General features: G+C 37.9%; 4 protein-coding genes across 4 annotated transcripts in view; 3 read left to right on the top strand and 1 right to left on the bottom strand.

The window, feature by feature from the left end:
* The window catches only part of LOC126558181 (uncharacterized), a 407,024-nt gene extending 401,742 nt beyond the window's left edge, over positions 1-5,282 (top strand). Inside the window, exons 2-5 of the mRNA XM_050214147.1 lie at positions 3,498-4,073; positions 4,146-4,344; positions 4,418-4,518; positions 4,781-5,282. Coding sequence (XP_050070104.1) covers positions 3,507-4,073; positions 4,146-4,344; positions 4,418-4,518; positions 4,781-5,140 — 1,227 coding nt within the window. The 5' untranslated portion in view covers positions 3,498-3,506 and the 3' untranslated portion in view covers positions 5,141-5,282. The remainder of the gene's footprint in view (positions 1-3,497; positions 4,074-4,145; positions 4,345-4,417; positions 4,519-4,780) is intronic.
* The window catches only part of LOC126559576 (COP9 signalosome complex subunit 9), a 194,968-nt gene that overhangs the window by 157,647 nt on the left and 16,085 nt on the right, over positions 1-21,236 (bottom strand). The window lies entirely within an intron of this gene.
* LOC126558842 (leucine-rich repeats and immunoglobulin-like domains protein sma-10) lies at positions 16,929-17,983 on the top strand. The gene is made up of 2 exons (XM_050214915.1): positions 16,929-17,052; positions 17,174-17,983. The coding sequence occupies exons 1-2, from the start codon at positions 17,033-17,035 to the stop codon at positions 17,922-17,924; spliced, it is 771 nt and encodes a 256-aa protein (XP_050070872.1). The 5' UTR covers positions 16,929-17,032; the 3' UTR covers positions 17,925-17,983.
* LOC126559282 (U-scoloptoxin(20)-Cw1a) lies at positions 19,356-21,232 on the top strand. The gene is made up of 2 exons (XM_050215413.1): positions 19,356-19,392; positions 20,784-21,232. The coding sequence occupies exons 1-2, from the start codon at positions 19,356-19,358 to the stop codon at positions 21,230-21,232; spliced, it is 486 nt and encodes a 161-aa protein (XP_050071370.1).

The following is a 21,236-nucleotide window of genomic DNA, read 5'->3' as shown; positions in this document are numbered from 1 at the left end:
CACGTCTTTCTGAAAAACTATGATTTATGGTTGGGACAAATTTCCTTCTGCCCACTATTTAATACCCCACATCCCAAAGGTCCCATCTCGGTAATAAAGTATAAGGCAAAGCCTTCCAAACGCTTTTTCCTCTACTTGAGCTATTTGTTGTGAAAGAGTTGTCCATCATTATGCAGGGCAACCGACAGTGGTGTATGCAATGTAAAACGCGTGTTTTGTTGTCCAGGATAAATAACGGTGGTTTGGGCCAACCTACATATTCCGGAGAAGTTTGAACCTTAAACGTTTATCGATCGCGCTTCTTACTAGGTTCTGAGTGGAACAGAGGCTTAGGGTGCGAGAGCTTTTGTTTTACTTTATTATTGTGTGTAAAAATATGTGTTAAAACAGGTGCCATTTATACCATGAGTACGGAGGCATTAAAGCACCATTTACGCTAAATGATTCAAAGGAAACTGTCCCATTTCTCACGATTAATAGCTATTACATTTTACCATATCTACCTACTCCACATGTTTTTCTTACTTGGATAGGCTTTATAATTTCTTAAACCATTTAAAAGATTCACAGGCTTGTCCCGTTTTAGACGTTTTAGAGCGTAAAGCAAAAGTGTATTGATTTATTGATTAAGATGAATTGTAACAATTTGCTATTATGAATGGTTTTAGTTATTACGATAACAACGAATTATGGATTCATAAATTCTAGCAATAGCACATGAATCATTGTATGCTCAATAATCGACCGAATAACCATAAGACCGTGTACATAGTTAAGCGTTCAGATCTCATCTAAGCTAATTTGACCATAGAAAAGAGCAAGTCCTTAAGCCAAGATGAAGATGAATATTTTTGGCATTGTAAAGATTTAATAAAATAATGGTAATTGACTTTTTCGGATTAAATTTGTAAAGCTGTGAAAATGTTTATAATTGATTTTATTTTTCACAATGATTCGCAAAAAAAAAAATTGTGATTAATTGACAGAATGAGACAAAAAAAATTTAGAATGTATTGCACAAAAATTAAAAATGAATTATGTTATTATAACTAAATTGTTTTTCTTTTTCTTTTGTTCACCACGGTGGAGCGATATGCGATGGGATTCAAATCCCGATTCTGCCGTGTGAAGAGCGGTGCTTCTGCCGTCTCTAGTCCTCTTATTATTATTTTTATTATTTGAGTAATTGTTATTATTTTTATGAAAAAACTATTTCATTTTTACGAAGGTTCGACATCACGTATATGTTGGCAGAACCGGTAAAAAAATTCACACTGCACTGCAGATCTAATTATCTTATTGCAAATTTGTTCAGATACTAGTCATTAAGAAGAAAAGGAAGAATTTTAAATATTGCTAGAAGATTAAACAAATGATACTTTTGTTCAGCTAAACCCTTAAGTCCCGTGCTTTGGTAACGGCGACTGTCTTTCACTATTCATAACCGGTTACAAATACCATCCGGAACTGTTATCCCGTATGTAAGGATGACCTTAAATGTAACACATAACAAATGGGGGCGGCCCGATGGTGTAGGCGTCAGCGACGTCAGTCTTCAAACGGCAGGACCGGGGTTCAAATCCCATCCGGGCCGTACCCCTTAGTTGAGGATTGGCTAACCAACTAAGTGGTATTGGCAGTCTAGAAAGCCATTTCGAAAGCCGGCCATGACCTTAGAGGTCGTTAAACCAAGATGAAGAAGAAGACAAAACAAATGATCAGGTAGTCGAAATGTTAGTGACGCCGGCCTGTCACACTACATGTCCTGATGTAGAATCCCATGCGGACCAATCCAGTAATGAATATGTTTGATGTATGAACGGAACAACCCATTCTATAGCTAACATGCGCTAACAGATCGTTCAGTCAAGAAGAAGAATGAATAAAAAGCAAAGACAACTGAGCTTTGTTGATAACAAAATAATAGTAAAGAGTCTCTCATTGAGCAGCTGTAGATAGGAAGAAGTAGTCGCTAATAGTCAAGTGGTTCGTGCTGTTGCCCGCATATTTGCTCTGCAATTTGATTTAATCGCAATTTTGTAGCAAAATTTAGTTTATTCACTGTATGACAAATTGTAAACTGTACCATTGAACCGTAGTTTTTAAAGAAATTCCTAGTCTCCAATATAAGGTTAGTACATTTTCCTTTGTTATTCTGCGCGAATTTACGTGTATTGTATGTATTATACAGTTGATATCGAACCGAGCAAGCCCGGGATAAGGCAAAAAACAAAAACAAGGAGGAAATTTGTAGAAAATCAGCTCAAGAAGAGCCGAGAATTCGGCACGGAGCCGTAATCCTTAAGCTTAAATAATATTTTTTACGTTGTTGAACTTATGTGGAACAAACAGGCCTGGTTGTGTTTTTTTTTCCATTTCATATAATTAATCGACCTTGAAGGTCGATATAAGAATAAGACATGGATTGAACTATGTAATTTAATCGTCAAAAGACATTTGATGCAATATTAAGTTTATCATTATGTGGTTGTTTTTTACATTTATTTATAGAGGCGTTGAATTCCTAAAGCTACATTTGCCTCTCTCTCATGTTCATGGCCCACTTTAACCTTTGCTTATCTCGTTGTTACTTATAGATTCAGCCTTGGCGCAATTCTATTGCAATAAGTGTTTCCTCTGTTAATTTAGGCTTGATTGTTTCAGTGACTCTTCAAGTGACTCTACTGTTGTTAATCGAGAGCTAATCAGCATGCTGCTCGATCAGTTGAAACAAGTGATACGTCTAATAAGGATTCAAATCTTGACTGGATCGTACATTCCATTACCACCTTCTTCATTCTGGCTTTATCTTATTTATCTGATGATACCCGTATTAGGATAGTCGATCCCGCATGCAGAGAGACGGTTTAAACGGGATTCGAAAGCCGGTCCTGCAGTTCGAAACTACCATCCAAACTACTACCCAACCCTCCAGCGATATATTATTAGCCCGGCCAAGAATATATTCTAAAGGGTTCTTATGTTGCAAACAGCCTGTCGATACGTATTGTCGAATGTTACAGAACCAAATATTTTAAAGCTTTCGTAAAAACTGTGGCAATCGAAACAAGCGAATTGAGCAAAGAAAACTTCCCCATGTCAGCTGTTAATAGTGATCATCAATCCCTCAATAACAACGCATGTTCCTCAGTACGTAAAGCGTTAGGTTCGTTTATCGATTGAACTCACCCTTGTACCCTGCAATGTGATAAACTAAATCGATGCTAATTCAATTTGTATACCGTTGCACACTATAAGAAGCGTGTAATTTAATATAGTTAACTCATGACAACCCGGTTGTATGTCGTAACAGTAAAGAACATTGCTGCGCTTTCTTTTTACTTTCAGATGAACAGTAGAATCAGTCAAATTCAGTGGTACCGTGGATTGGTATAGGTCATCGCTCAAAGTACCGATCTTTCAACGGTAAGCAGCTGAGCGTTTGAGATTGAGTGCCAAAGTCACAAGCGATAAAACCAACTCCTTTTTATTTGCAGCTTTCTACAATGCAGCTCAGCTGGGCGTACGATGGCGTCAACGGGTCTGTGCCACGTAATACTGGCCCGGAATGTGCAGAATATCTTTCACCCAGTCGAAAACTTATGGAAACGATAGTCATAATACCGCTCTGCCTGATTGCAATCAAGTGTTCCGTTAGCAGGCTGAAACCCATCACGTACCGACAGTTGGATCGAGTGACAGGCTGTGCGCTCGGTGTAAACCGATCGCTCAGCAGTAGCAATCACAATCTTCACCATTTGCACTACCAGCGCAATCTAATTGATTCAGAACCGCGAGATCTGCTGATGCCTCACCATCGAGAGCGATCGTTCTCCTCCGCCTCGATTGCCAGCGGATTGGTAGAGGAATTTCATTGCCAGCGATGTGTTCAAGCAGGCGTGGTGTCAGGTCGTGGTACGGCTACTCCTGGCGAAATCCTTGTACCAAGCTGGGGAAAGCAGTTTCTACTTGTTACTATGACACTAACGTTGGGAGTTGAGCTGGGCTTTAAATTCGCCACTAGAACAGTGATTTACATTTTAAACCCGTGTCATATTACTACCATCATGCAGGTAAGGTGGTTGATGATAAGCAATAACGACAATACTTATTTCACTCCTGATGATTTTTTCTATCATTTTTAGATATATCTTTTAGCCTGCAATAAACCGACAAAAAGCAGTACAGTGCTCTTTCGACTACAGATGAATTTTTTAAACGGTCCGCTGTTAGCATTTATGTTTCCCGAAACCGACAGTCGACAGCTACCATTAGAATCTTCTATCTATTGGATACAGCATGCGCTGATGTGTATAATACCTGTATTCCTGTTGAGAAATGGAGGTAATATGAGCATATAGGCATTCCCATTCACAGTTATTGAAATACCTGATTCTTGTTTTTCAATTTGTTGCAGGAGTTTATAGCATGGAAGCATTGAATGATTTCACATGGAATGTTATAGGCTATGCTACTTTAATTATTTATCACTTTGGGGTCCTTCAAGTAGTAGCAACTGTGAGTAATTTATAAAGACGATATTTATTCCTTGATTTTTCATATGGTATCAACGGTACGATTCAAAATTGATCAAATGGTAGGACAATCATATTACATTGCGAACAGAACATTAACATAAAGTCAACAAACAGCAACTCCGAATTCATTGGTTTGATGCTTCAGCGTTCGTTTGGGTCAACGCAGATTTTGATTTAGATTCCGACATGCTGCAATTATTTGCATTTAAATATTAATTTAAGGTTTTTTGTTTTATTTCCAGCCAGTGCAAGTTAACCTAAACCACATGCTGTGTCCAGCATTAAAAGATCCTTTTGAAGGTCCCAACTATCGCATATTTGCCGTATTCCATGAGGCAATTCTTTGCACATTGCTATGCAAACTAGTCACGTTTCTGTTTAGTCCGGTGCCATCATCAATTATAAATCATCCGACGTTTAAAAACGGAAAGCCTACGGACTCATCGCCTATAGCGTCGGCGACTAATATAGGATCATCTACGTCTCTGCCGCCGCACATAATCTCCTCATCTCGCCCATCATCGCGATCGTCATCGCCAGCAAAATCCACCTCGTTGCTGCAGGAGAACAATATTATTATAAAAACTAGCAAAATCGACTAGTTTCAAATTTTTTCCTTCAGGCTAGGGCTAGTGATGATGAACAATACTAGTTGAAGATTCTTCGCATCAGTATATATAAAGGCTGTTTGTAGATACAATATAGATACATTTTCAATCTCCTACCTTGCCTATTTTAGGATAGTAGTAGCGAAATCCAAATCATTAAACTAAGCAGTAAAACTGACAAGTAAAGGTTCCGTAAGTGAATGACTTTTAATTAAAATTGTAAACAAGTTTCAAAGTTACATAAAACGTTTGTAGCTGATGGGCCACCAGCTGCTTTTCATGCGGTATTTCTTGATAAGAAAAAAAAAGCCGATCCAGTTCAGCACAGTAAGTTTGATATAGCAATAGTTATAATGAAAAGAGTTCTCCCTTTTTGGTATTGCTTTGAATGATACATTCATCAATATACATAGCATAGCAAGGGATAGCAAAAAGCACTTCGTACTTTGATTTCACGTTGCGAGTTACTCGATCTTTGCTGCCTTATATTTGCTTACTAGCAAGATTATTAGTCCCTGTTGTAAAATTAGAGTTTCTACTCCGATTCGATCCAACGATTCGTGAAAAGTCAAACGAAACGCTTAGCGTGGTAATACAGGAAAACTTCTGCTTAGGTAACCAAGGTACAGTAAGTTCCCGCAGTACGCAATACACGATGTGCATGGAGTTTTGAAAATTAAATTAAACATTGTTTCTTTTTACAAACTACTGTTAGATGGTTAGTTTTGCATACGTTTCAATCGAATTAAAATTAAACTAGACACCAACATAACTTAAACAATCCGACACTTACAGAACTTTGAAATAAAATACGCATATTCATGCACATTATTTAGTACCGTCACATGAAACGTGATTTCATTCGGTCTTGTTCAGTAACGTACAGCGGGAACTATGTAAAAAAGCTTAGTTCAATGAACCCATTTTTCCTCAGTTTAAGGGGTTTCATAGATTGTTTGTTAAAAAGTTTACATTGATTGAAACAATTCCATCATCATTTACAAATTCATGTCTGGTTCACAATATCATTTGAAAAAAAAAAAACATTGGTCATTCTAATCTATCCGTTAATTTATCCGAAGACTTAACGCAAGCTACAAACTAAATATTATTATTATTATTTATTGGAAAAATTAAAATGGGATTATCTCGGGGAGATAACCATAGTGTCGTATCGAACGATAAACGTATATCATTTAGTTAGCGTATAAGCTTTAAGCTCAACTCAACTAAATTTGAAACTAGCCCTACCTTTCAACTAATGCGATGCGCATTGATGAATTCTATCGTAGCATTAGGTTTAGACCACGATAAAGCAGTAATTCTAAAATGTCAAACCAATTTAAACAATTCAGAGAGAGTGACACTAAGTTAACCATAGGAAAACACGCGTAGTGCTGATGGATGTCAAACTTATGTTAGGGAAACAACAAATATAAACTGTTTAAACCACAACCTTCGATGATGTCGATTGTCAAACAAATATAAAATGCTTTTCATTTGTTGGCTAACTTTCCACGATTCATAATAAATACTGAATAATTATGAATGAATGATTTTGACAAAAGATACTTCTTTCTGTAAAACTGCTAGCTAATGTGTGATATTATTGAGTGTGATATTATTATTGATATTACGCATCTCTCTGAACTTATCATTACATAATTTTTTTCTTGCATCAGCCATTGAATGGCTCGAACAGCCTATGAATTGAATAACACAAAAAAAAGATCTCAAATATCTTTGCAATAATAAAAATCTCATAATGTAATCATTATATCAACTCAATGAGTTAGTGAAAGTTAACACACTTAAACCAGTTGCAATACTTATCACATTGGTTCAATACTAAGCATCTTGTAGGAAAGATTGTTTTAAACAAATTAAATTATTTACCCAAAAAAAAAAATATCGGCCTGACATCAGACAATACTGTTTTAACAATAATCACTTTCTTCATCCAACGATTTCTTTATCATCATTATAAATTTATGTTCGAAGTAATGGATTAATGCTCCGAGGGTTATTATGTAGGATGATTTCAAATAATAATATAATGCAAGAGTGAGACTAACCAACAACTACAACTAATCTATTTAAACTAAGTCAATTTTGTTTTAAAAACTGTATCGTTAAAAATGGGAAACTATTCTACTCAATTGAACTGTGTCATTGAAGCTAATTTATTGTTTGTATATGGAAATTTCATTAGAGTATAACTTTCATGGAAACTCATTTGATTAAAGCTCGAATTGTTTTGGCAGGAAACTTTTATCAATTCGGCGTGCCTTTAAGAACTCGTGTAACATTTAGTAAAGCGTTCAAAATAAGCACATGTATCATATGTAATATTTTGCATCAACTGTACCCGAAAGTTTCTCGATAAACGCCTTCTTAAGAACGAAGGAGGGCGTGAAACATAAACATGCTATGCTGTATGACATTCATTTAAAACTATGATAATTGCAATAACTTTAAAGATATCCCCATTATGTTTTGCTGTATCATTTTGCAACAAGAAATACCAATGTAAAACATAACTTAATGTAAGCTATTCTGCTACGATCCGAGAATACGTTCTCGCATATTCCAAAAACGACATCTCATAATTCTTTAAACTAAAATCCACAAAATATAACTTCATTGAAAACCAAAGTCAATATACAGCAAAATCTACAACACACTAGAGATAAATCATAACTCAATCAAAGAAGAAAAAAAGTTACTTCCGCTAAGAAAAACCACAGAGAACCAAAAGTTGAAAAAAGATTAATGAGATGAAGATTATGACAGCATTTATCGCTACTGTAGCACACACGAATTCCCCTAATAAAGAGCAACCATTTTAAACCCAATATATTTTATAATTTTCATTGTATTCAAAACGTCTAATCAGCAGCGGCTTCAACGATAAGCGGAGTGAGCTGCCGCAGGGGGCCCCGAGTTGATGAGCCAACGAATCCTCTAACAACTTCAATTCCTTTTAGGGCCTCCGAGAGATTAAATCCGCCACTGCGTCTAACAGTGGCATTCGAAAAGTACATTATTACGTTTTTCACATCACACAGTTTAAGTTCGGAGCATCTTATGAATTCCTAAGTTACTTTAGTTCACCCCTGCCCAGCTGTCTTAGTGGGTAGTGTGTACAACAAAGACTTAAGCTTAATACAAAATATTGGTTTTCATATTAAAGTTTCATTAATTCCAGGCCGCTCTAACGATGCATATGCATAACTGTAAGTAAATTATCTTTTTGACAAAGAAAATTCAAGGACAGAAGACGATTAGGCAAAACTTAGCGGATCACAGAAGATACATGAAATTATGCCATAAGTATTGGGTCCCTTGCGTGCATTCCTGTTAGACGAACGTAGTATCAACTTGCTGTAACTTGTTGTTAGTTTTCTCCGCACGGTGAAGGAGTATCGCGTCGTAAGAGGAATTGGACCAAGGACCGTCAGGACTCTCGATAGCGATAGTCCTGTACCATTATAACGAAGGGCATAGGATACATGGCTTACCAGAAACGTATAGATCAGGAGACTACAAGTAAGAAGAATCGAACAAGGCCAAATGATGCTTTTGTGGCACGCAGATCAATAGTCTATATTTTCGGATGACTAAACTCTTTGTTTTGCAACAGCCTCCTAGTATCCATCATGATTGGCTGTTAACGCTAACATTGTCAGTATTCTTCAGTCCCGTATACAGATGATGGGGTTCCAATGCATCGTGTCGCTAATAGTTTGGTGACCCATAACCAGGGATGGGAAGCTTGCACTGAAAATCAACGCCTGGTGAAAATCAGCTCTTCGTGGTCTCTACGAAAAAAATCATTATACCTTTCAGGTAGTGATGGGTCATACGACGCTTTTTACGTATCTACACAAAGTCTGGTTCGTTCCTATAAGAATCCAACCCGTTCGACCCGTGAGTGTAACGAGGTCGGATCTGCCTGAACGAACAGGTCGCATATGTCTTTGCTGTATCTAAGGACCAAACTCATTGGAATCGGGAACACAACCCAAACCGCTCCGAGTCACAGGTCAATCATAGGCACAGGTCAACCCCACCTATCACTATCTTCAACGCTGTCCGGAGATTTTAACTGCTATTTTTATAATATTTGTTTATACTTTAGAAGACTTTGTGTCCTCTCAGCTCACTGCATCTTAATCATACAAATTTTTTTATGTTTGATCGTACTTGCTTGCCTAGCAAATCATTGAATGAGCTCTCTGCACACAAATATGAAGTTCATTTCAAATTAAATTGAAATGATATGATTGAAATGAAATGATTGAAATGATATGAAGTTAATTTCAAGGATCCCAGACTTAAGCATTCCTTCGTTTGAATATTCATAATTTCATTTGCTAGACATTAAATTTTGTAATCCTTAAAGCATCTTCAAGATAATTTCGGCCCTCTGGAACTCATAAATCACAAATGAGGTGTGCTTGCTACAAATATATCAAAATGGTTCGAATTGGTCGTACTTTTATTTCTTTTTTATGTACAAATTCAAACTAACCCAGAAAAGAATAATCTGCTGATGTTCATTTTTATACGCATTTTAAAAATGTCTTTATTGAGCATCGTGTAATTTTTAATAATTTTATAACTCATTTTGAATTCAACGGGCCATGAGTGGCCCCCTTGAAGCATTTTTTGTTTGTAATAAAATCATAAATTAAAATGAAGTCAGACGCACAGAACTTTTACAACTCTAAAACGCAGGCCGCAACTTGTAGGAGCCGTTACAATGACGAACTCCACGAAATGGACGGTGATCTTTGTGAATGCTATATTCAGTTCTCTCTCCGACTCTAACGAGTACACATGCAGTTTCTCTAGAATAAACCCATCCGAAATTTCCTTCAATAATATTAATGCATATGAACAAGTAGACAACATGATTGAAAAACTCACATCAACAATACTATCAGCGCACGACACTGCAGTTCCATTAAAATCTCCAGGAAAATACAACCTAATTATCCCCTCAGATATTCTCTCGCTCATTAAACTTCGCAATACATATAGGAAAAAATGGGAAAGACATAGGCTCGATATCACTATAAAACGGTCTTATTATTTCCTAAAAAAACTACTGATAGTTTTGACCCAAAACTATCAGAATTGCGAAATGCTGCCTGGTCAAAACATTTAGAATCAATGAACAAAGAAAAACATAACCATACTAAACCGTGGAAATTTGTGAAAATAACTAAAAACAATCAAAACATTTAAAATAGATGCAAATCATGTGCTGTGTATGTTGGCCAATAAAAATGAGTTGGTTGATTGGCAACGCAAACACTTGAGGACACTTGAGTTACGGCGGACTAAAAAGGATCGAGAAAGCTAGTGGTAGCGTGAAATTCGCAGACACAAAATAAACTATCTCCAATTGTGAAACGTGTGCGAAAGGAAAACAAGCAAGGAAAGGGTTTTCCAAGAAAGAGAATGCAACAATTAATACCAAAGGAATCCTCGAGTTAGTGCATGTAGATCCGTGTGGTCCAATGAGTCCGTCTTTAGGTGGTTCAAAATATTTTGCAGTCTTTGTGGATGATTTCTCTCGAAAAGTTTTTATTTCGTTCTTAACCGAGAAATCAGCGTTAGCTCCTGTTTTTAGAGATTTCATAGTCAGGATGGAAAATCAGATAGGAGTAAAAGATCGCAAAGCATTTGCGATCGGACAACGGGGTGGAGTTTGTAAATGCGGAAATGGCAAAAAATTGTAAGCAGTTCGGTATTGTACACGAAACAACAGTGCCGTATACTCCCCAGCAGAATGGTATATCCGAAAAAATGAATCGGACGATCATCGAACGAGCACGGTGCATGCTTGTGGACTCTGAGGTTGATCGAAAGCTTTGGGCCGAGGCAGTGAATCATGCAGCTCATATAGTTAATCGTTCAACAAATCGATCTTTGGGTGATCGTTGTCCTGAAGAGATTTGGACCGGCAGAAAGCCAGACTTGTCCAGGTTGCGAACCTTTGTAGAGCCTGCGATGGTGCATGTCCCCAAGATAAAACGTACTAAGTGGGACCCAAAAGCCGTAAAAATGTTGTTTGTTGGATTTATGATCACAGAGAAAAACTACAGGTTTTATAATCAAACGGATGGAAGAATATATATTAGTAGAGACGCTAGTTTCTTCGAAAGTGTGCCCAACAAACAATTCATTGTTGATACGACCGATGATTGTGACCAGCTAGTAACTTCAGTTGGGGTTCCGGACGTATCAAATATGAAGAAGGCAGAAACGCCAAATACATCATCGGATGACGAGGAGCAAGGTTTCATAGACGCAGTAGCGACTCCTGAAAGCGAACCAAGGCGGTCCCAACGTATACGTCGTGCGGTATTACGTGAAGATTTCATCTTCTATTTCTCTACAGATTGCGAACCAGAAGATCCGGAAAATCGAGAGAGTACATTGAAAGGTAGAACTTCCACAAGGCCGTAAGGCACTGAAAACGAAGTGGGTTTATAAACGCAAGCGTGCTGGAGACGGATCGATCGTGCGGCATAAGGCTAGACTTGTAGCCAAGGGATGCAGTCAGCAGCGAGGAATGGACTACAACGAAATTCGAATAAGTCGATTCGAATACTGATAGCCCTAGCAGCACAGAAGAATATGGGCATCGATCAGATGGATGCAGTATCTGCTTATCTACAAGGACCTATTGATGAAGACATTTATATTCAACAACTCGATGGTTATGATGATGGTTCCGGAAGAGTGTTCAAATTAAAGAAGGCTATTTACGGGTTGAAGCTGAGTGGAAGATGTTGGAACATTTGCCTAGATAAAACCCTGCAATCTTTTGGGCTGAGGAAATCAGCAGAGGATCCATGCGTATACCACAATCATGACAGCAATCTGATCATCGCTATATATCTGGACGACATCCTAATTTTTTGGAAAGACGCTATTCAACCGAGATGATCTGAAATCGAGATTAACAAAAGCCTACCAAATGAAAGACATGGGGAAGGCGCAAACATGCGTAGGAATGACAATCGAGTACGAAAAATACTTTATACGCATCAATCAAAAGCGATATGCGTAAGAATTGTTAACTCGTTTTGGAATGGAGAACTCTAATGCTGTAAAATCACCTTGCGACATAGTACAAAAGCTAATCGCTAGATCGCATACGAAATCTCACATAGATGTGCCTTATCGCGAAGCTGTTGGTGCGCTGTTGTTTTTAGTGCAAGGTACAAGACCCGATCTGGCATTTGCAGACAGCAATGTAAGCCGATTCAATGACAAACACGATGAAACACAATGGGCAGCAGTAAAAAGTTCCTGAGATATTTGAAAGGGACGACAAATTATAGTATTGCATATCGGCGTGGATCGAAGGATACTATAAATGGTTACGCGGATGCAGACTGGGCAAACGAACTGGATCAGCGTCGATCTTTCTCCGGTTATTTCTTCAATTTGGCCGAGGGTGCGGTAGCCTGGTCGTGTAAACGACAACAATGTGTGGCTGTGTCGAGTACTGAGGCTGAATACGTGGCGATTGGGCATGCGGCTAAAGAAGCGGTATGGTTGTTCCGTTTCATCAAGCAGTTCGATGACATATCAACCATCCAGCTGTACTGTGACAATCAAAGTGCGTTAATAATGACAGAAAGGGAAGCATTTAGTACAAGAACGAAACATATCGATGTAACCTTCCATTTTGTTCGGGATATTGTGAGACAGGGATTAATTACAATGAAATATGTTGCATCAAATGACAATCTCGCTGACTGTCTCACGAAAGGTATCAGCGGACATAGAATGGCGTTTATGATTACCGGAGTAGGATTGTTTGTTTCTTAAACTTTAGTTGTTGTTGCGTTTTGGTCCGAGTTGGGGTATTGGATCAGCAATCATATAATATCATATCATATCGTATTATATGATATCATATCATATAATACGTCCCAAAAGCAAAAGCTGAAAAACTGACAGTCTGGCATCACTGCCAAGCTCATATGTAGCTCACAAAATTGCACGAACTAAACTCACTCGCCTGCTATCCGTTGAATCGCACGAATGTGAAATAAAGCGTACAGAAAACAATCCCACTGTGTGTAGTGTAATAAAGGACTCGTTTCCGAAAGACATTATCCGACGTTTTCCCAACAGTTGGTTAGTCAATCCTCACTACGGGGGGACGATTCGGATGGGATTTGAACCCCGATCCTGCCGTTTGAAGACCGGCGCCACTGTCGCCTACACCATCGGGCCGCCCCCGTCAAGTCAATGTTACGATACGTAACGTAGCTGAGCGATACGTTTCGCTCAGCTCAAAATCATAATAATCAAAATTCAATTCAATTATCCAAACCCAAAGAAATTTCCCATATCTTAAACCTTAAACCAATTGAAAACTAGTAAATCAACTGGTTTTGACAAGATAAATAACAACGCTCTCAAAAGGCTACCTCCGAAAGCAATTATAACAAAATAGGTTGTAACAAAATACACATCGCGAATTCAACATCAAGCCCCTACACCCCATCAGCAGAGGTACCGCAGGGAAGGGTTCTGTTCCCACTGTTATTTAATATATACACGTTAAACATTCCAATCATGCCGAAGTGCGAACAAGAGTTTTACGTTGATGATGTCGCACTATCAGCTCATCAGCAAAAAAAACCGAAGGCGGTGATTAAAACACTAGACAACACTAAAACAAAGCCCTTATAAAGTACTCTAAATACTGTAAAAAGTGGAAACTTAAAGTTAATGGCGCCTTATCTGAAGCCATATTTTTTACAAGACATACCAGCTCCCGCCAACTTCCTTCCTTAAAAATTAACTGTAACGAAATTGCATGGTCAAGCTCCATTAAATACTTAGGAATATTTCTCGATTGAAGGTTGACATACAAAACCCACATAGAAAATATAACCATAAAATGCGAAAAAATATTTAATACTCTATACAGCTTCCTCAACAGAAAATCTAAGCTTTCAATCCATAACAAATTGTTATTATACAAATCATTAGTTCGCCCAATCATAACATACATGTATGCATCACCAGTATGGTCAAACTGTGCTCCAACACACGTAACACCGCATAAGTATCTGCAAAGATCGCAAAACAAATTTTTAAAAGCCATTCTTAAAGTTCCCCCTTGGTACAAAACGTCTACAATTCACTTAGAATGTAACTTACCCACTATAGAGGAAATATTGAAAAAAAAACAAAAAGCGGCATATGGTGCCAAGTGCCTTTCCAGCACGTTGGAAATGCTAAAAGATTTGCCCTCTTAGGCTGGTAGTTTATAAGCGTGTCGTCCAAAGTAATAGTAAATATTTGTTTAAAAAAAGTGCTAGCAATAAGGATACGTTAGAACCAATAGTTTTAGTTTTCTTTTAATTAACGGGTTTTTCAATTTCTAACACATTTTTTTCCTTAATATTTAAAACAACACAATCGCCAAATCTCACTTCAGCCACGTTGCTAATAAGGTAAAATACCAATGAGGAGAGAAGATGCATTCGTACCCATTAATGTTAACATCACAGCCACTAGTGTAAGATTAAATTTGTTAAAATGGAAATATACTTAACTTAACTAACTAACTGTGAATGCTATTTGCCATGCAAATGGTACCGTACATCCCAACCCACTTTTTCTTTTTGGACCGTCCACAGGGAAAGAGAGGATTCGGTAGGTAGAAATTAAGAAATATTGGAGGCCTGGTTGAAGCCATCAGATGGGCCAAGATATTGATTTGACCTACGGCGGACCTTTTACATTTAAGCCCAAAAATCTTTTGAATTTTAAGGCCTCGTACGGGGCCACCAGACCGCCAACGTGGGATGCAAACAATGACAAAATGTGTGCAATATATCTACTTTTCCTGCTTCTTGGCTTAACGAATTTCTAGGTCACGCCGGCAATCGAATGGCTTATTAGACTGCCGATACCACTTAGTTGGATAGTCAGTCCTTACTACAGGGGGACAGTCCGAATGAGATTTAAGCCCCGGTCCTGCCGTATGAAGACCGGCGCCGCAGTCGCCTCCACCACCGGACCACTCATGTACAAGTAGATACATACACATGTACAATATACTACATGCTCATGTACAATATATAAAGTTGTCAATTCTTATAACATAAAATGTTACTTCGATTCCGTATAAGTTTTTTAGTCTAAATTTGGTACAATTAGTCTTATTAATTGTCCGTTCTATGACCTGAACAAATAGAGTCCGAAATAGAGTTACAATCAAATATCTTAAAGAAAACTTCAACCACCCTCGACCGCGAGCCTATGCAGGGGTTTGGGTGGGATTATCACCATCATTTTTTCAACTCAAAGAACTAGCTGCTACGCGCAGAACTATGACTATTGAAAATGTATGGTTCTAATGCTCGTTAAAAAAGAATCATATGTCCAGCTGAAGTATCGCAGGCCAAGAGATAGGTTGTGGCTACCTATTGATAGATGAGTTGTCTGTGTTTAATATTATTAAAACATTTAGGTTTAGTAGTTTTGGTTATGTATGATTTATATTTTCATATTAGCAGTAGTGAAGCGTTCGCCTTAACTGCCGACATATTTCCATTCCAAACAACGTCTTCTTCCAATATATGTGCATAGTGATCGCTGTGCAGATCGTGAACGATTCGTATTGAAACTAGAATCATGCCTCCAATTATGCAGAGCTGCAAAACTCAAAAAAAAAGTTATGTTCTTTGGTATTTACTTATATATTTACTTATTTTTTATTTAAATTTCATAAGATCAATTTCTGAATGTCATGTTCCCGAATGCCAGTAATTAAGAAAAAATATGTTAGCCTGCCGTTCATTCAATGACCAGCGTGGCCTCGTTAAGCCAAAAATAAATTAGATGGTTATGTTTAGAAGCTTTACAATATATAATCGAAATGTTGATAAGAAAAATAAATCAAAAGGTTGCTTCTAACACTGCATGTAATTTTTCTATCATTCTTTACAGCCGATAGTTCTATGAAGGTCAACAAAACAATGAAAGAAAATAAATTATCTGTTCTCTGGCTGGATCAGTCCATTTTCTATTCATACGTATACGTATACGATTAACCTTCGCTTTCAAATGCCGTAGTTTTAATCACTCCAGATAAATTGTCAATCGATTGTGCTAATAAACGGCTCGTTCAAATGCTCCACTATATGCAATTAGGAAACATTGGACGACATTGGCAAACAGCAAATTAAAAACTTCCATTACTGTGTAAACGTAGCAATATATATATAGCATTACTAATTTTTATGACAATACGGCATTGTACCGTCATAATCAATTATAAATAAAGATACTTATTTTTATTTATTATTACATACGACGACACGTCGCCGTATTGTCGTATATAACATTACTAACATAAAGTAAAATAAATAACTTTATGAATAAAAGAACAAAACTCTCGGATGGATAAACGATTCGTACAGTGTTCACTATTTAAACGATCACTGCTGACTAGGCACTCTGTGCACTAATGTGTTGCAAAAATGTTCTTATCGCTTGGTGCGCTGTACATGTATTTGTTTGTTGCATCGTAAGATATCCGATATGATCAAAGTTATGACAGACAGCTACGGAGATCATCAGTTCTCGATTGCGTGTATCGGGAACAGTCGGTCAACATGCCTAACCCCGCCGCTGGATGCCACTTATTAGTTGTTAGATGACCTGGTAGTAGCGTACGGCACAAAACAAGGAAGTCACAGCAAGTGGGGCTGAGCGCAGGAAGGGATCAGTAGTGTATCTCTGGAGCTATTAGCACAACTCTACAATATTTATCGCTGACGTGCACAGCAATGTTCTTTCATTAGTCTGAGAAAAGTTGCGCTCAAGTGTACAAGCATGGCCAGCTATGGCGTACTGTAAGTGACCGGTGCTATCTTAAATGATGTTCAAGCGTGCTTGATGCATCACGATTCCTTCATTATTTATCAAATCCAACCGTTTTTACTAGTGTAACAATTATGCATTCTTTCTTCGAAGGACGTTTATGGTAGTTTCATCATTATGTGTGTTTGTGCAAGGACGGTACAGTCACGTTTCCTGCCAGGTAGTGGAGAACAAATGGTGCACCGTGCAGCGGCTACGAATCACAGCACGAACGGATGTCCGTGGCTTAGTGTTTCCGGATGATCGATACGAAAAAATCCGCATCGGCCAGTACTATGATTTCGTCAACACAGACAGCACGATTGTAATCTTTTCCGGAGAGTTATTCTACCGTATGCGCCGCGTTAGATATCTACAGATGAACGGCGTTCGCATGGTAGGACTCGATATGCCCGACACCGTCATCGAACTGGATGTGGCTGACAACTATATCTCCCGGGTGTACATAGACCCAGACAAGAGCTACACCCTGCGAAAACTGATCATGCGCAACAATCTTCTCACTAGCATTAATGGCTTCAACTATCTCAACATGCTCGAGGAGCTAGATCTGAGCGACAACATGCTGCATACGGTGAACTTTGCCGTGTTTTCGTTCATGCCTTACATCCGGTTGATCAATCTGGCTCGGAACCGCATTTTCAGCACTACCGCTGGTAATGGCGTTATTTCACTTGGCTTCCTTGAACAAGCAAATCTAGCAGAAAACATGCTAACAAAACTGGATGTTGGTGTATGGCTGTTCCCTTCACTCACAACTTTAAACCTCACCGGCAATCCTATTAGACGTTTATCGTTGTCCAGTCAGCAATCATTTCCACGATTGAAACAAGTTTTGTTATAAGCTAATTCGGCCACGATTATCCTCATAGTAATAGCGATAGTTTGCAGCTTTAAGCATGAACCGATTCATGCATCATCCGATTAGCAGATATTCAGATACGATTCATCCGAACACTTCGGCGTATATTTTATCACTTTCCAATCCAAACAAATTAAACGCCGTAAGTAAATGTTTATGTTTTCTGAAAAATATGTTACAAATTTACTGTCACATGTTTATCAGAGCTACATTAAATTGTTTGCTCACTTTTATTGTAATCAAAACTATTGCATCCAACATTGTGCAACATAATATTGAGAAAAAAAACAACCTCTATCAACGAATTACGGTCGAAGAGCGATTAAAGTAAAATTACACTGGAGCAAATTAGCATATTTATTGGCCTACACGTTTCGTTCGAAGAAAGTTTTTGCCCACCGTTATGCTCGTCACGAACTAAGATGATACCAAACACCTTTAAATAGTGTTCGATCGTTGGTTGGCGTTATTTTATTACTATAAAGACATTTATGATACGTTTCTTGAAGTCAGGCAGTTTATTAAATGTTATCGATGAGTGCACACAATATACACACTTACTTTGCGTATGAACATGTAAGCTTGTAACAGTTTTATCGATTATAAAAGTTTTTTTCACCTTTCGGAATTATATTTATATGTACGCTACTTAAAAGCGACGGGCAACTAAAACACTTCTTGAGCAATAAAAAAACACCAACATTTCAAAGTTTCCAAGCATAAGCATCTGCAAATCTTATGCCGTCAAGTTTTGTTTCACAAGCGCCACTCTGTCGCCTTTCAACGAGGGCGAATGGAGAGAAATAATTCAATTTGAAATTGTTAATTAGATCAAAAACTCTCAAGACGAGTTTTCGCTTCAAGTCTTCGATTACAACAAAACAATCCTCATATTCGAACGAAGAAACATTTCACATGGACACTGACCGCTTGATGATCTCAGTGAAGATATTCCTTAAAAGCGGTGCACGACAGATGTTAGGAAAGTATAAGTATATCGGAGAGATTGCGCGCGAAAATTCAAAATGCTTTACACGCATGCTGACGTCATGTTGACTCCTCCCCAATGCGAAGGAAAACCAAGTGCAGTGATAAGAGTGCTTCATCGCGCAATGTCTCGTGTTTCTTATCACTGGTGAAGAGAAAATTTTGTGTATAAATACCGCATGCTTTACTGTAAGGATGTGTAGTTTTCCATTAGCCACGCAAACGGTAGTAACAAGTGCCGGACTGCGAAGATCGTGCATTTGAACACCGATCGAGATGGGCGACAATAAATAGAGAAAGAGTAGCAAATAGTGTAGAGTTCATGTAATTGCGTGCCAAATAGTTCACTTGTTGCATGGTGTGGTTCGAATCAGATTCAGCATTCCAAACCAAATTTGTGTAAAGCACAACTGTTCGTGTATCAAAATGAATTCCGCTGCTTATATATCAATAATTTTAGGCTGTAAGTGTTACTAACGAAAACATAAAATTATTGTTAAGTGTTCAATCGATGATTGTGTAAAACCATAAATACACATTGTGGATAAATACACAGCATTTGAAGAGAAAGTGTAATTAGTGAACGCATACATTCTAAAACATTTTTAATATTCCCTTTAAAATGTTTCCCACTGGTTTATTTTGCTATTAGCATGTTTAGCATTATATGAATTGCTGAACGAGTACTAAGTTTCCAAAAGAACCAGCACAAGTTTAATTTTTTTTTTTTTTTTAGAAAAAAATGTCACACTCGGTTGCGTACTAGTAATGATTCATAAAACTCTTTTTACGGATCGACTCAAAGTCGGGTTCGTTCCTAAAGATCAAGATCGACCCAATAGTGCAACGAGTTTGGATTTACTAGTATGTACAGCTAAACATAAGGTCCTCCCGAAACCATTGTACCTACAATTCAATTCGTACCCACAGGTCGACCTGAACCAATTAGTCGAACTCGCATATGCTTTCTTGCACCCATGAGTCGACTCGTTGGAATTGGGAAGCTCCGTGTCGCTTAACTCCAAACCGGCAGATTCAGGTCGACCTGCCCATCACAATTACATACCAATTATGTATCCAACATTATTTTTCTCTGCTTTTTCGCCCTCATGTCACTCATATTTAAAACTATCTAATTCATTTCTACAAACAGATGAGAGTTTATAAGTTTAGACTTTTTGTTACCCAAACTGTTAAGCTTATTTATGGCGTACTAGACTTATTGATAACCATATATGTAGTTCAATAGTCAGTGTCGTCACTAAGAGGGGACAGTACGAATGGGACAAGAACTATGCATGATATTTTTATACCAATAAAAAAATTAGATAGATAATCCTGATGATCTGATCGTGAACAAGAATCATTTACTGCATTGAATTTAACGATTTACACGTTTCTACATGTACTTACATGTACAAAAACGATAGTCAGACACAACTTGGAAAGGGTTGTTACCATACAAAATAAAGATTTTTTTTGAGCGTTGCGTTGAATACCTTCCTTCTTCGTATTCTTTGAAATTTTACTTATAGTCGGCATTAAAATTAATATTTTGCCTTGTCATATCGAACATTCGTCATTGGTTGTCCCGAAAGGTCATGACCGGAAACCAATTCTTACGATACGCTTCCCATGCCTGCTTGGTAGGTTTTGTTTAATGGTATCTTTTGTTTCGCAGTAGCAATCAATTAAAGGTGCCATAAAATTGTACTCAGTTATCTAATGTACAATCGCACGCATTACTATGATTAAACATTAGCCATATCTCGATCATAAATCACATGTATTCAAAATTATCGTTACGATTGTTTCTACGTTCAGCGTGAAATTGTTTCATTTTGCTATTTGCAGGTTGCGTACTGTGGGTGGCTTGCTCTTTCCCAGTAGCACTGTCGTGCGATTCATGTGGCCGAGAATGCGCATCTGCTTGTGGTACGAGACACTTCCGGACGTGCTGTTTTAATTACCTCCGAAAACGCAGCTCACCACCACTGCGAGACTCTGTCGGACCAGATAAACAATTGGATCTTTGGTATGGGGCGAAAACAGCGGAACATAAACCTCAGGAAACCCATCGAGACTTCAATAATTTCCTGATGAAAAATGCAGAAGCAGATATCGACTATGAATACGTACCGATTGTATCAACAAATCATCTTGCGCTTGGAAAAACTCAGACTGGAACGCGGAACAGTTTACTTCGAAACCCTCCAATTAATCAACCAGAACATGATGAAAATAATGAAAAATCTTCGGAAGAGGCTCAAGCAGGTTCATTGCAATTGCTTTACGAAGCTTAAATAT

Source organism: Anopheles maculipalpis, chromosome 2RL (genome assembly GCF_943734695.1).
Source record: "Anopheles maculipalpis chromosome 2RL, idAnoMacuDA_375_x, whole genome shotgun sequence".
NCBI lineage: Eukaryota > Metazoa > Arthropoda > Insecta > Diptera > Culicidae > Anopheles > Anopheles maculipalpis.
This window is presented reverse-complemented; position numbering and strand designations above follow the sequence as displayed.

What these genes read in the sequence shown, in the direction of transcription:
- LOC126558842 (XM_050214915.1), top strand. Translation starts at nt 17,033, where the DNA reads ATGGCCAGCTATGGCGTACT. An exon ending in ATGGCCAGCTATGGCGTACT is followed by an intron (nt 17,053 to 17,173) that starts GTAAGTGACCGG and finishes CTTTCTTCGAAG; the next exon opens with GACGTTTATGGTAGTTTCAT.
- LOC126559282 (XM_050215413.1), top strand. Translation starts at nt 19,356, where the DNA reads ATGAATTCCGCTGCTTATATATCAATAATTTTAGGCT. An exon ending in TATATCAATAATTTTAGGCT is followed by an intron (nt 19,393 to 20,783) that starts GTAAGTGTTACT and finishes TGCTATTTGCAG; the next exon opens with GTTGCGTACTGTGGGTGGCT.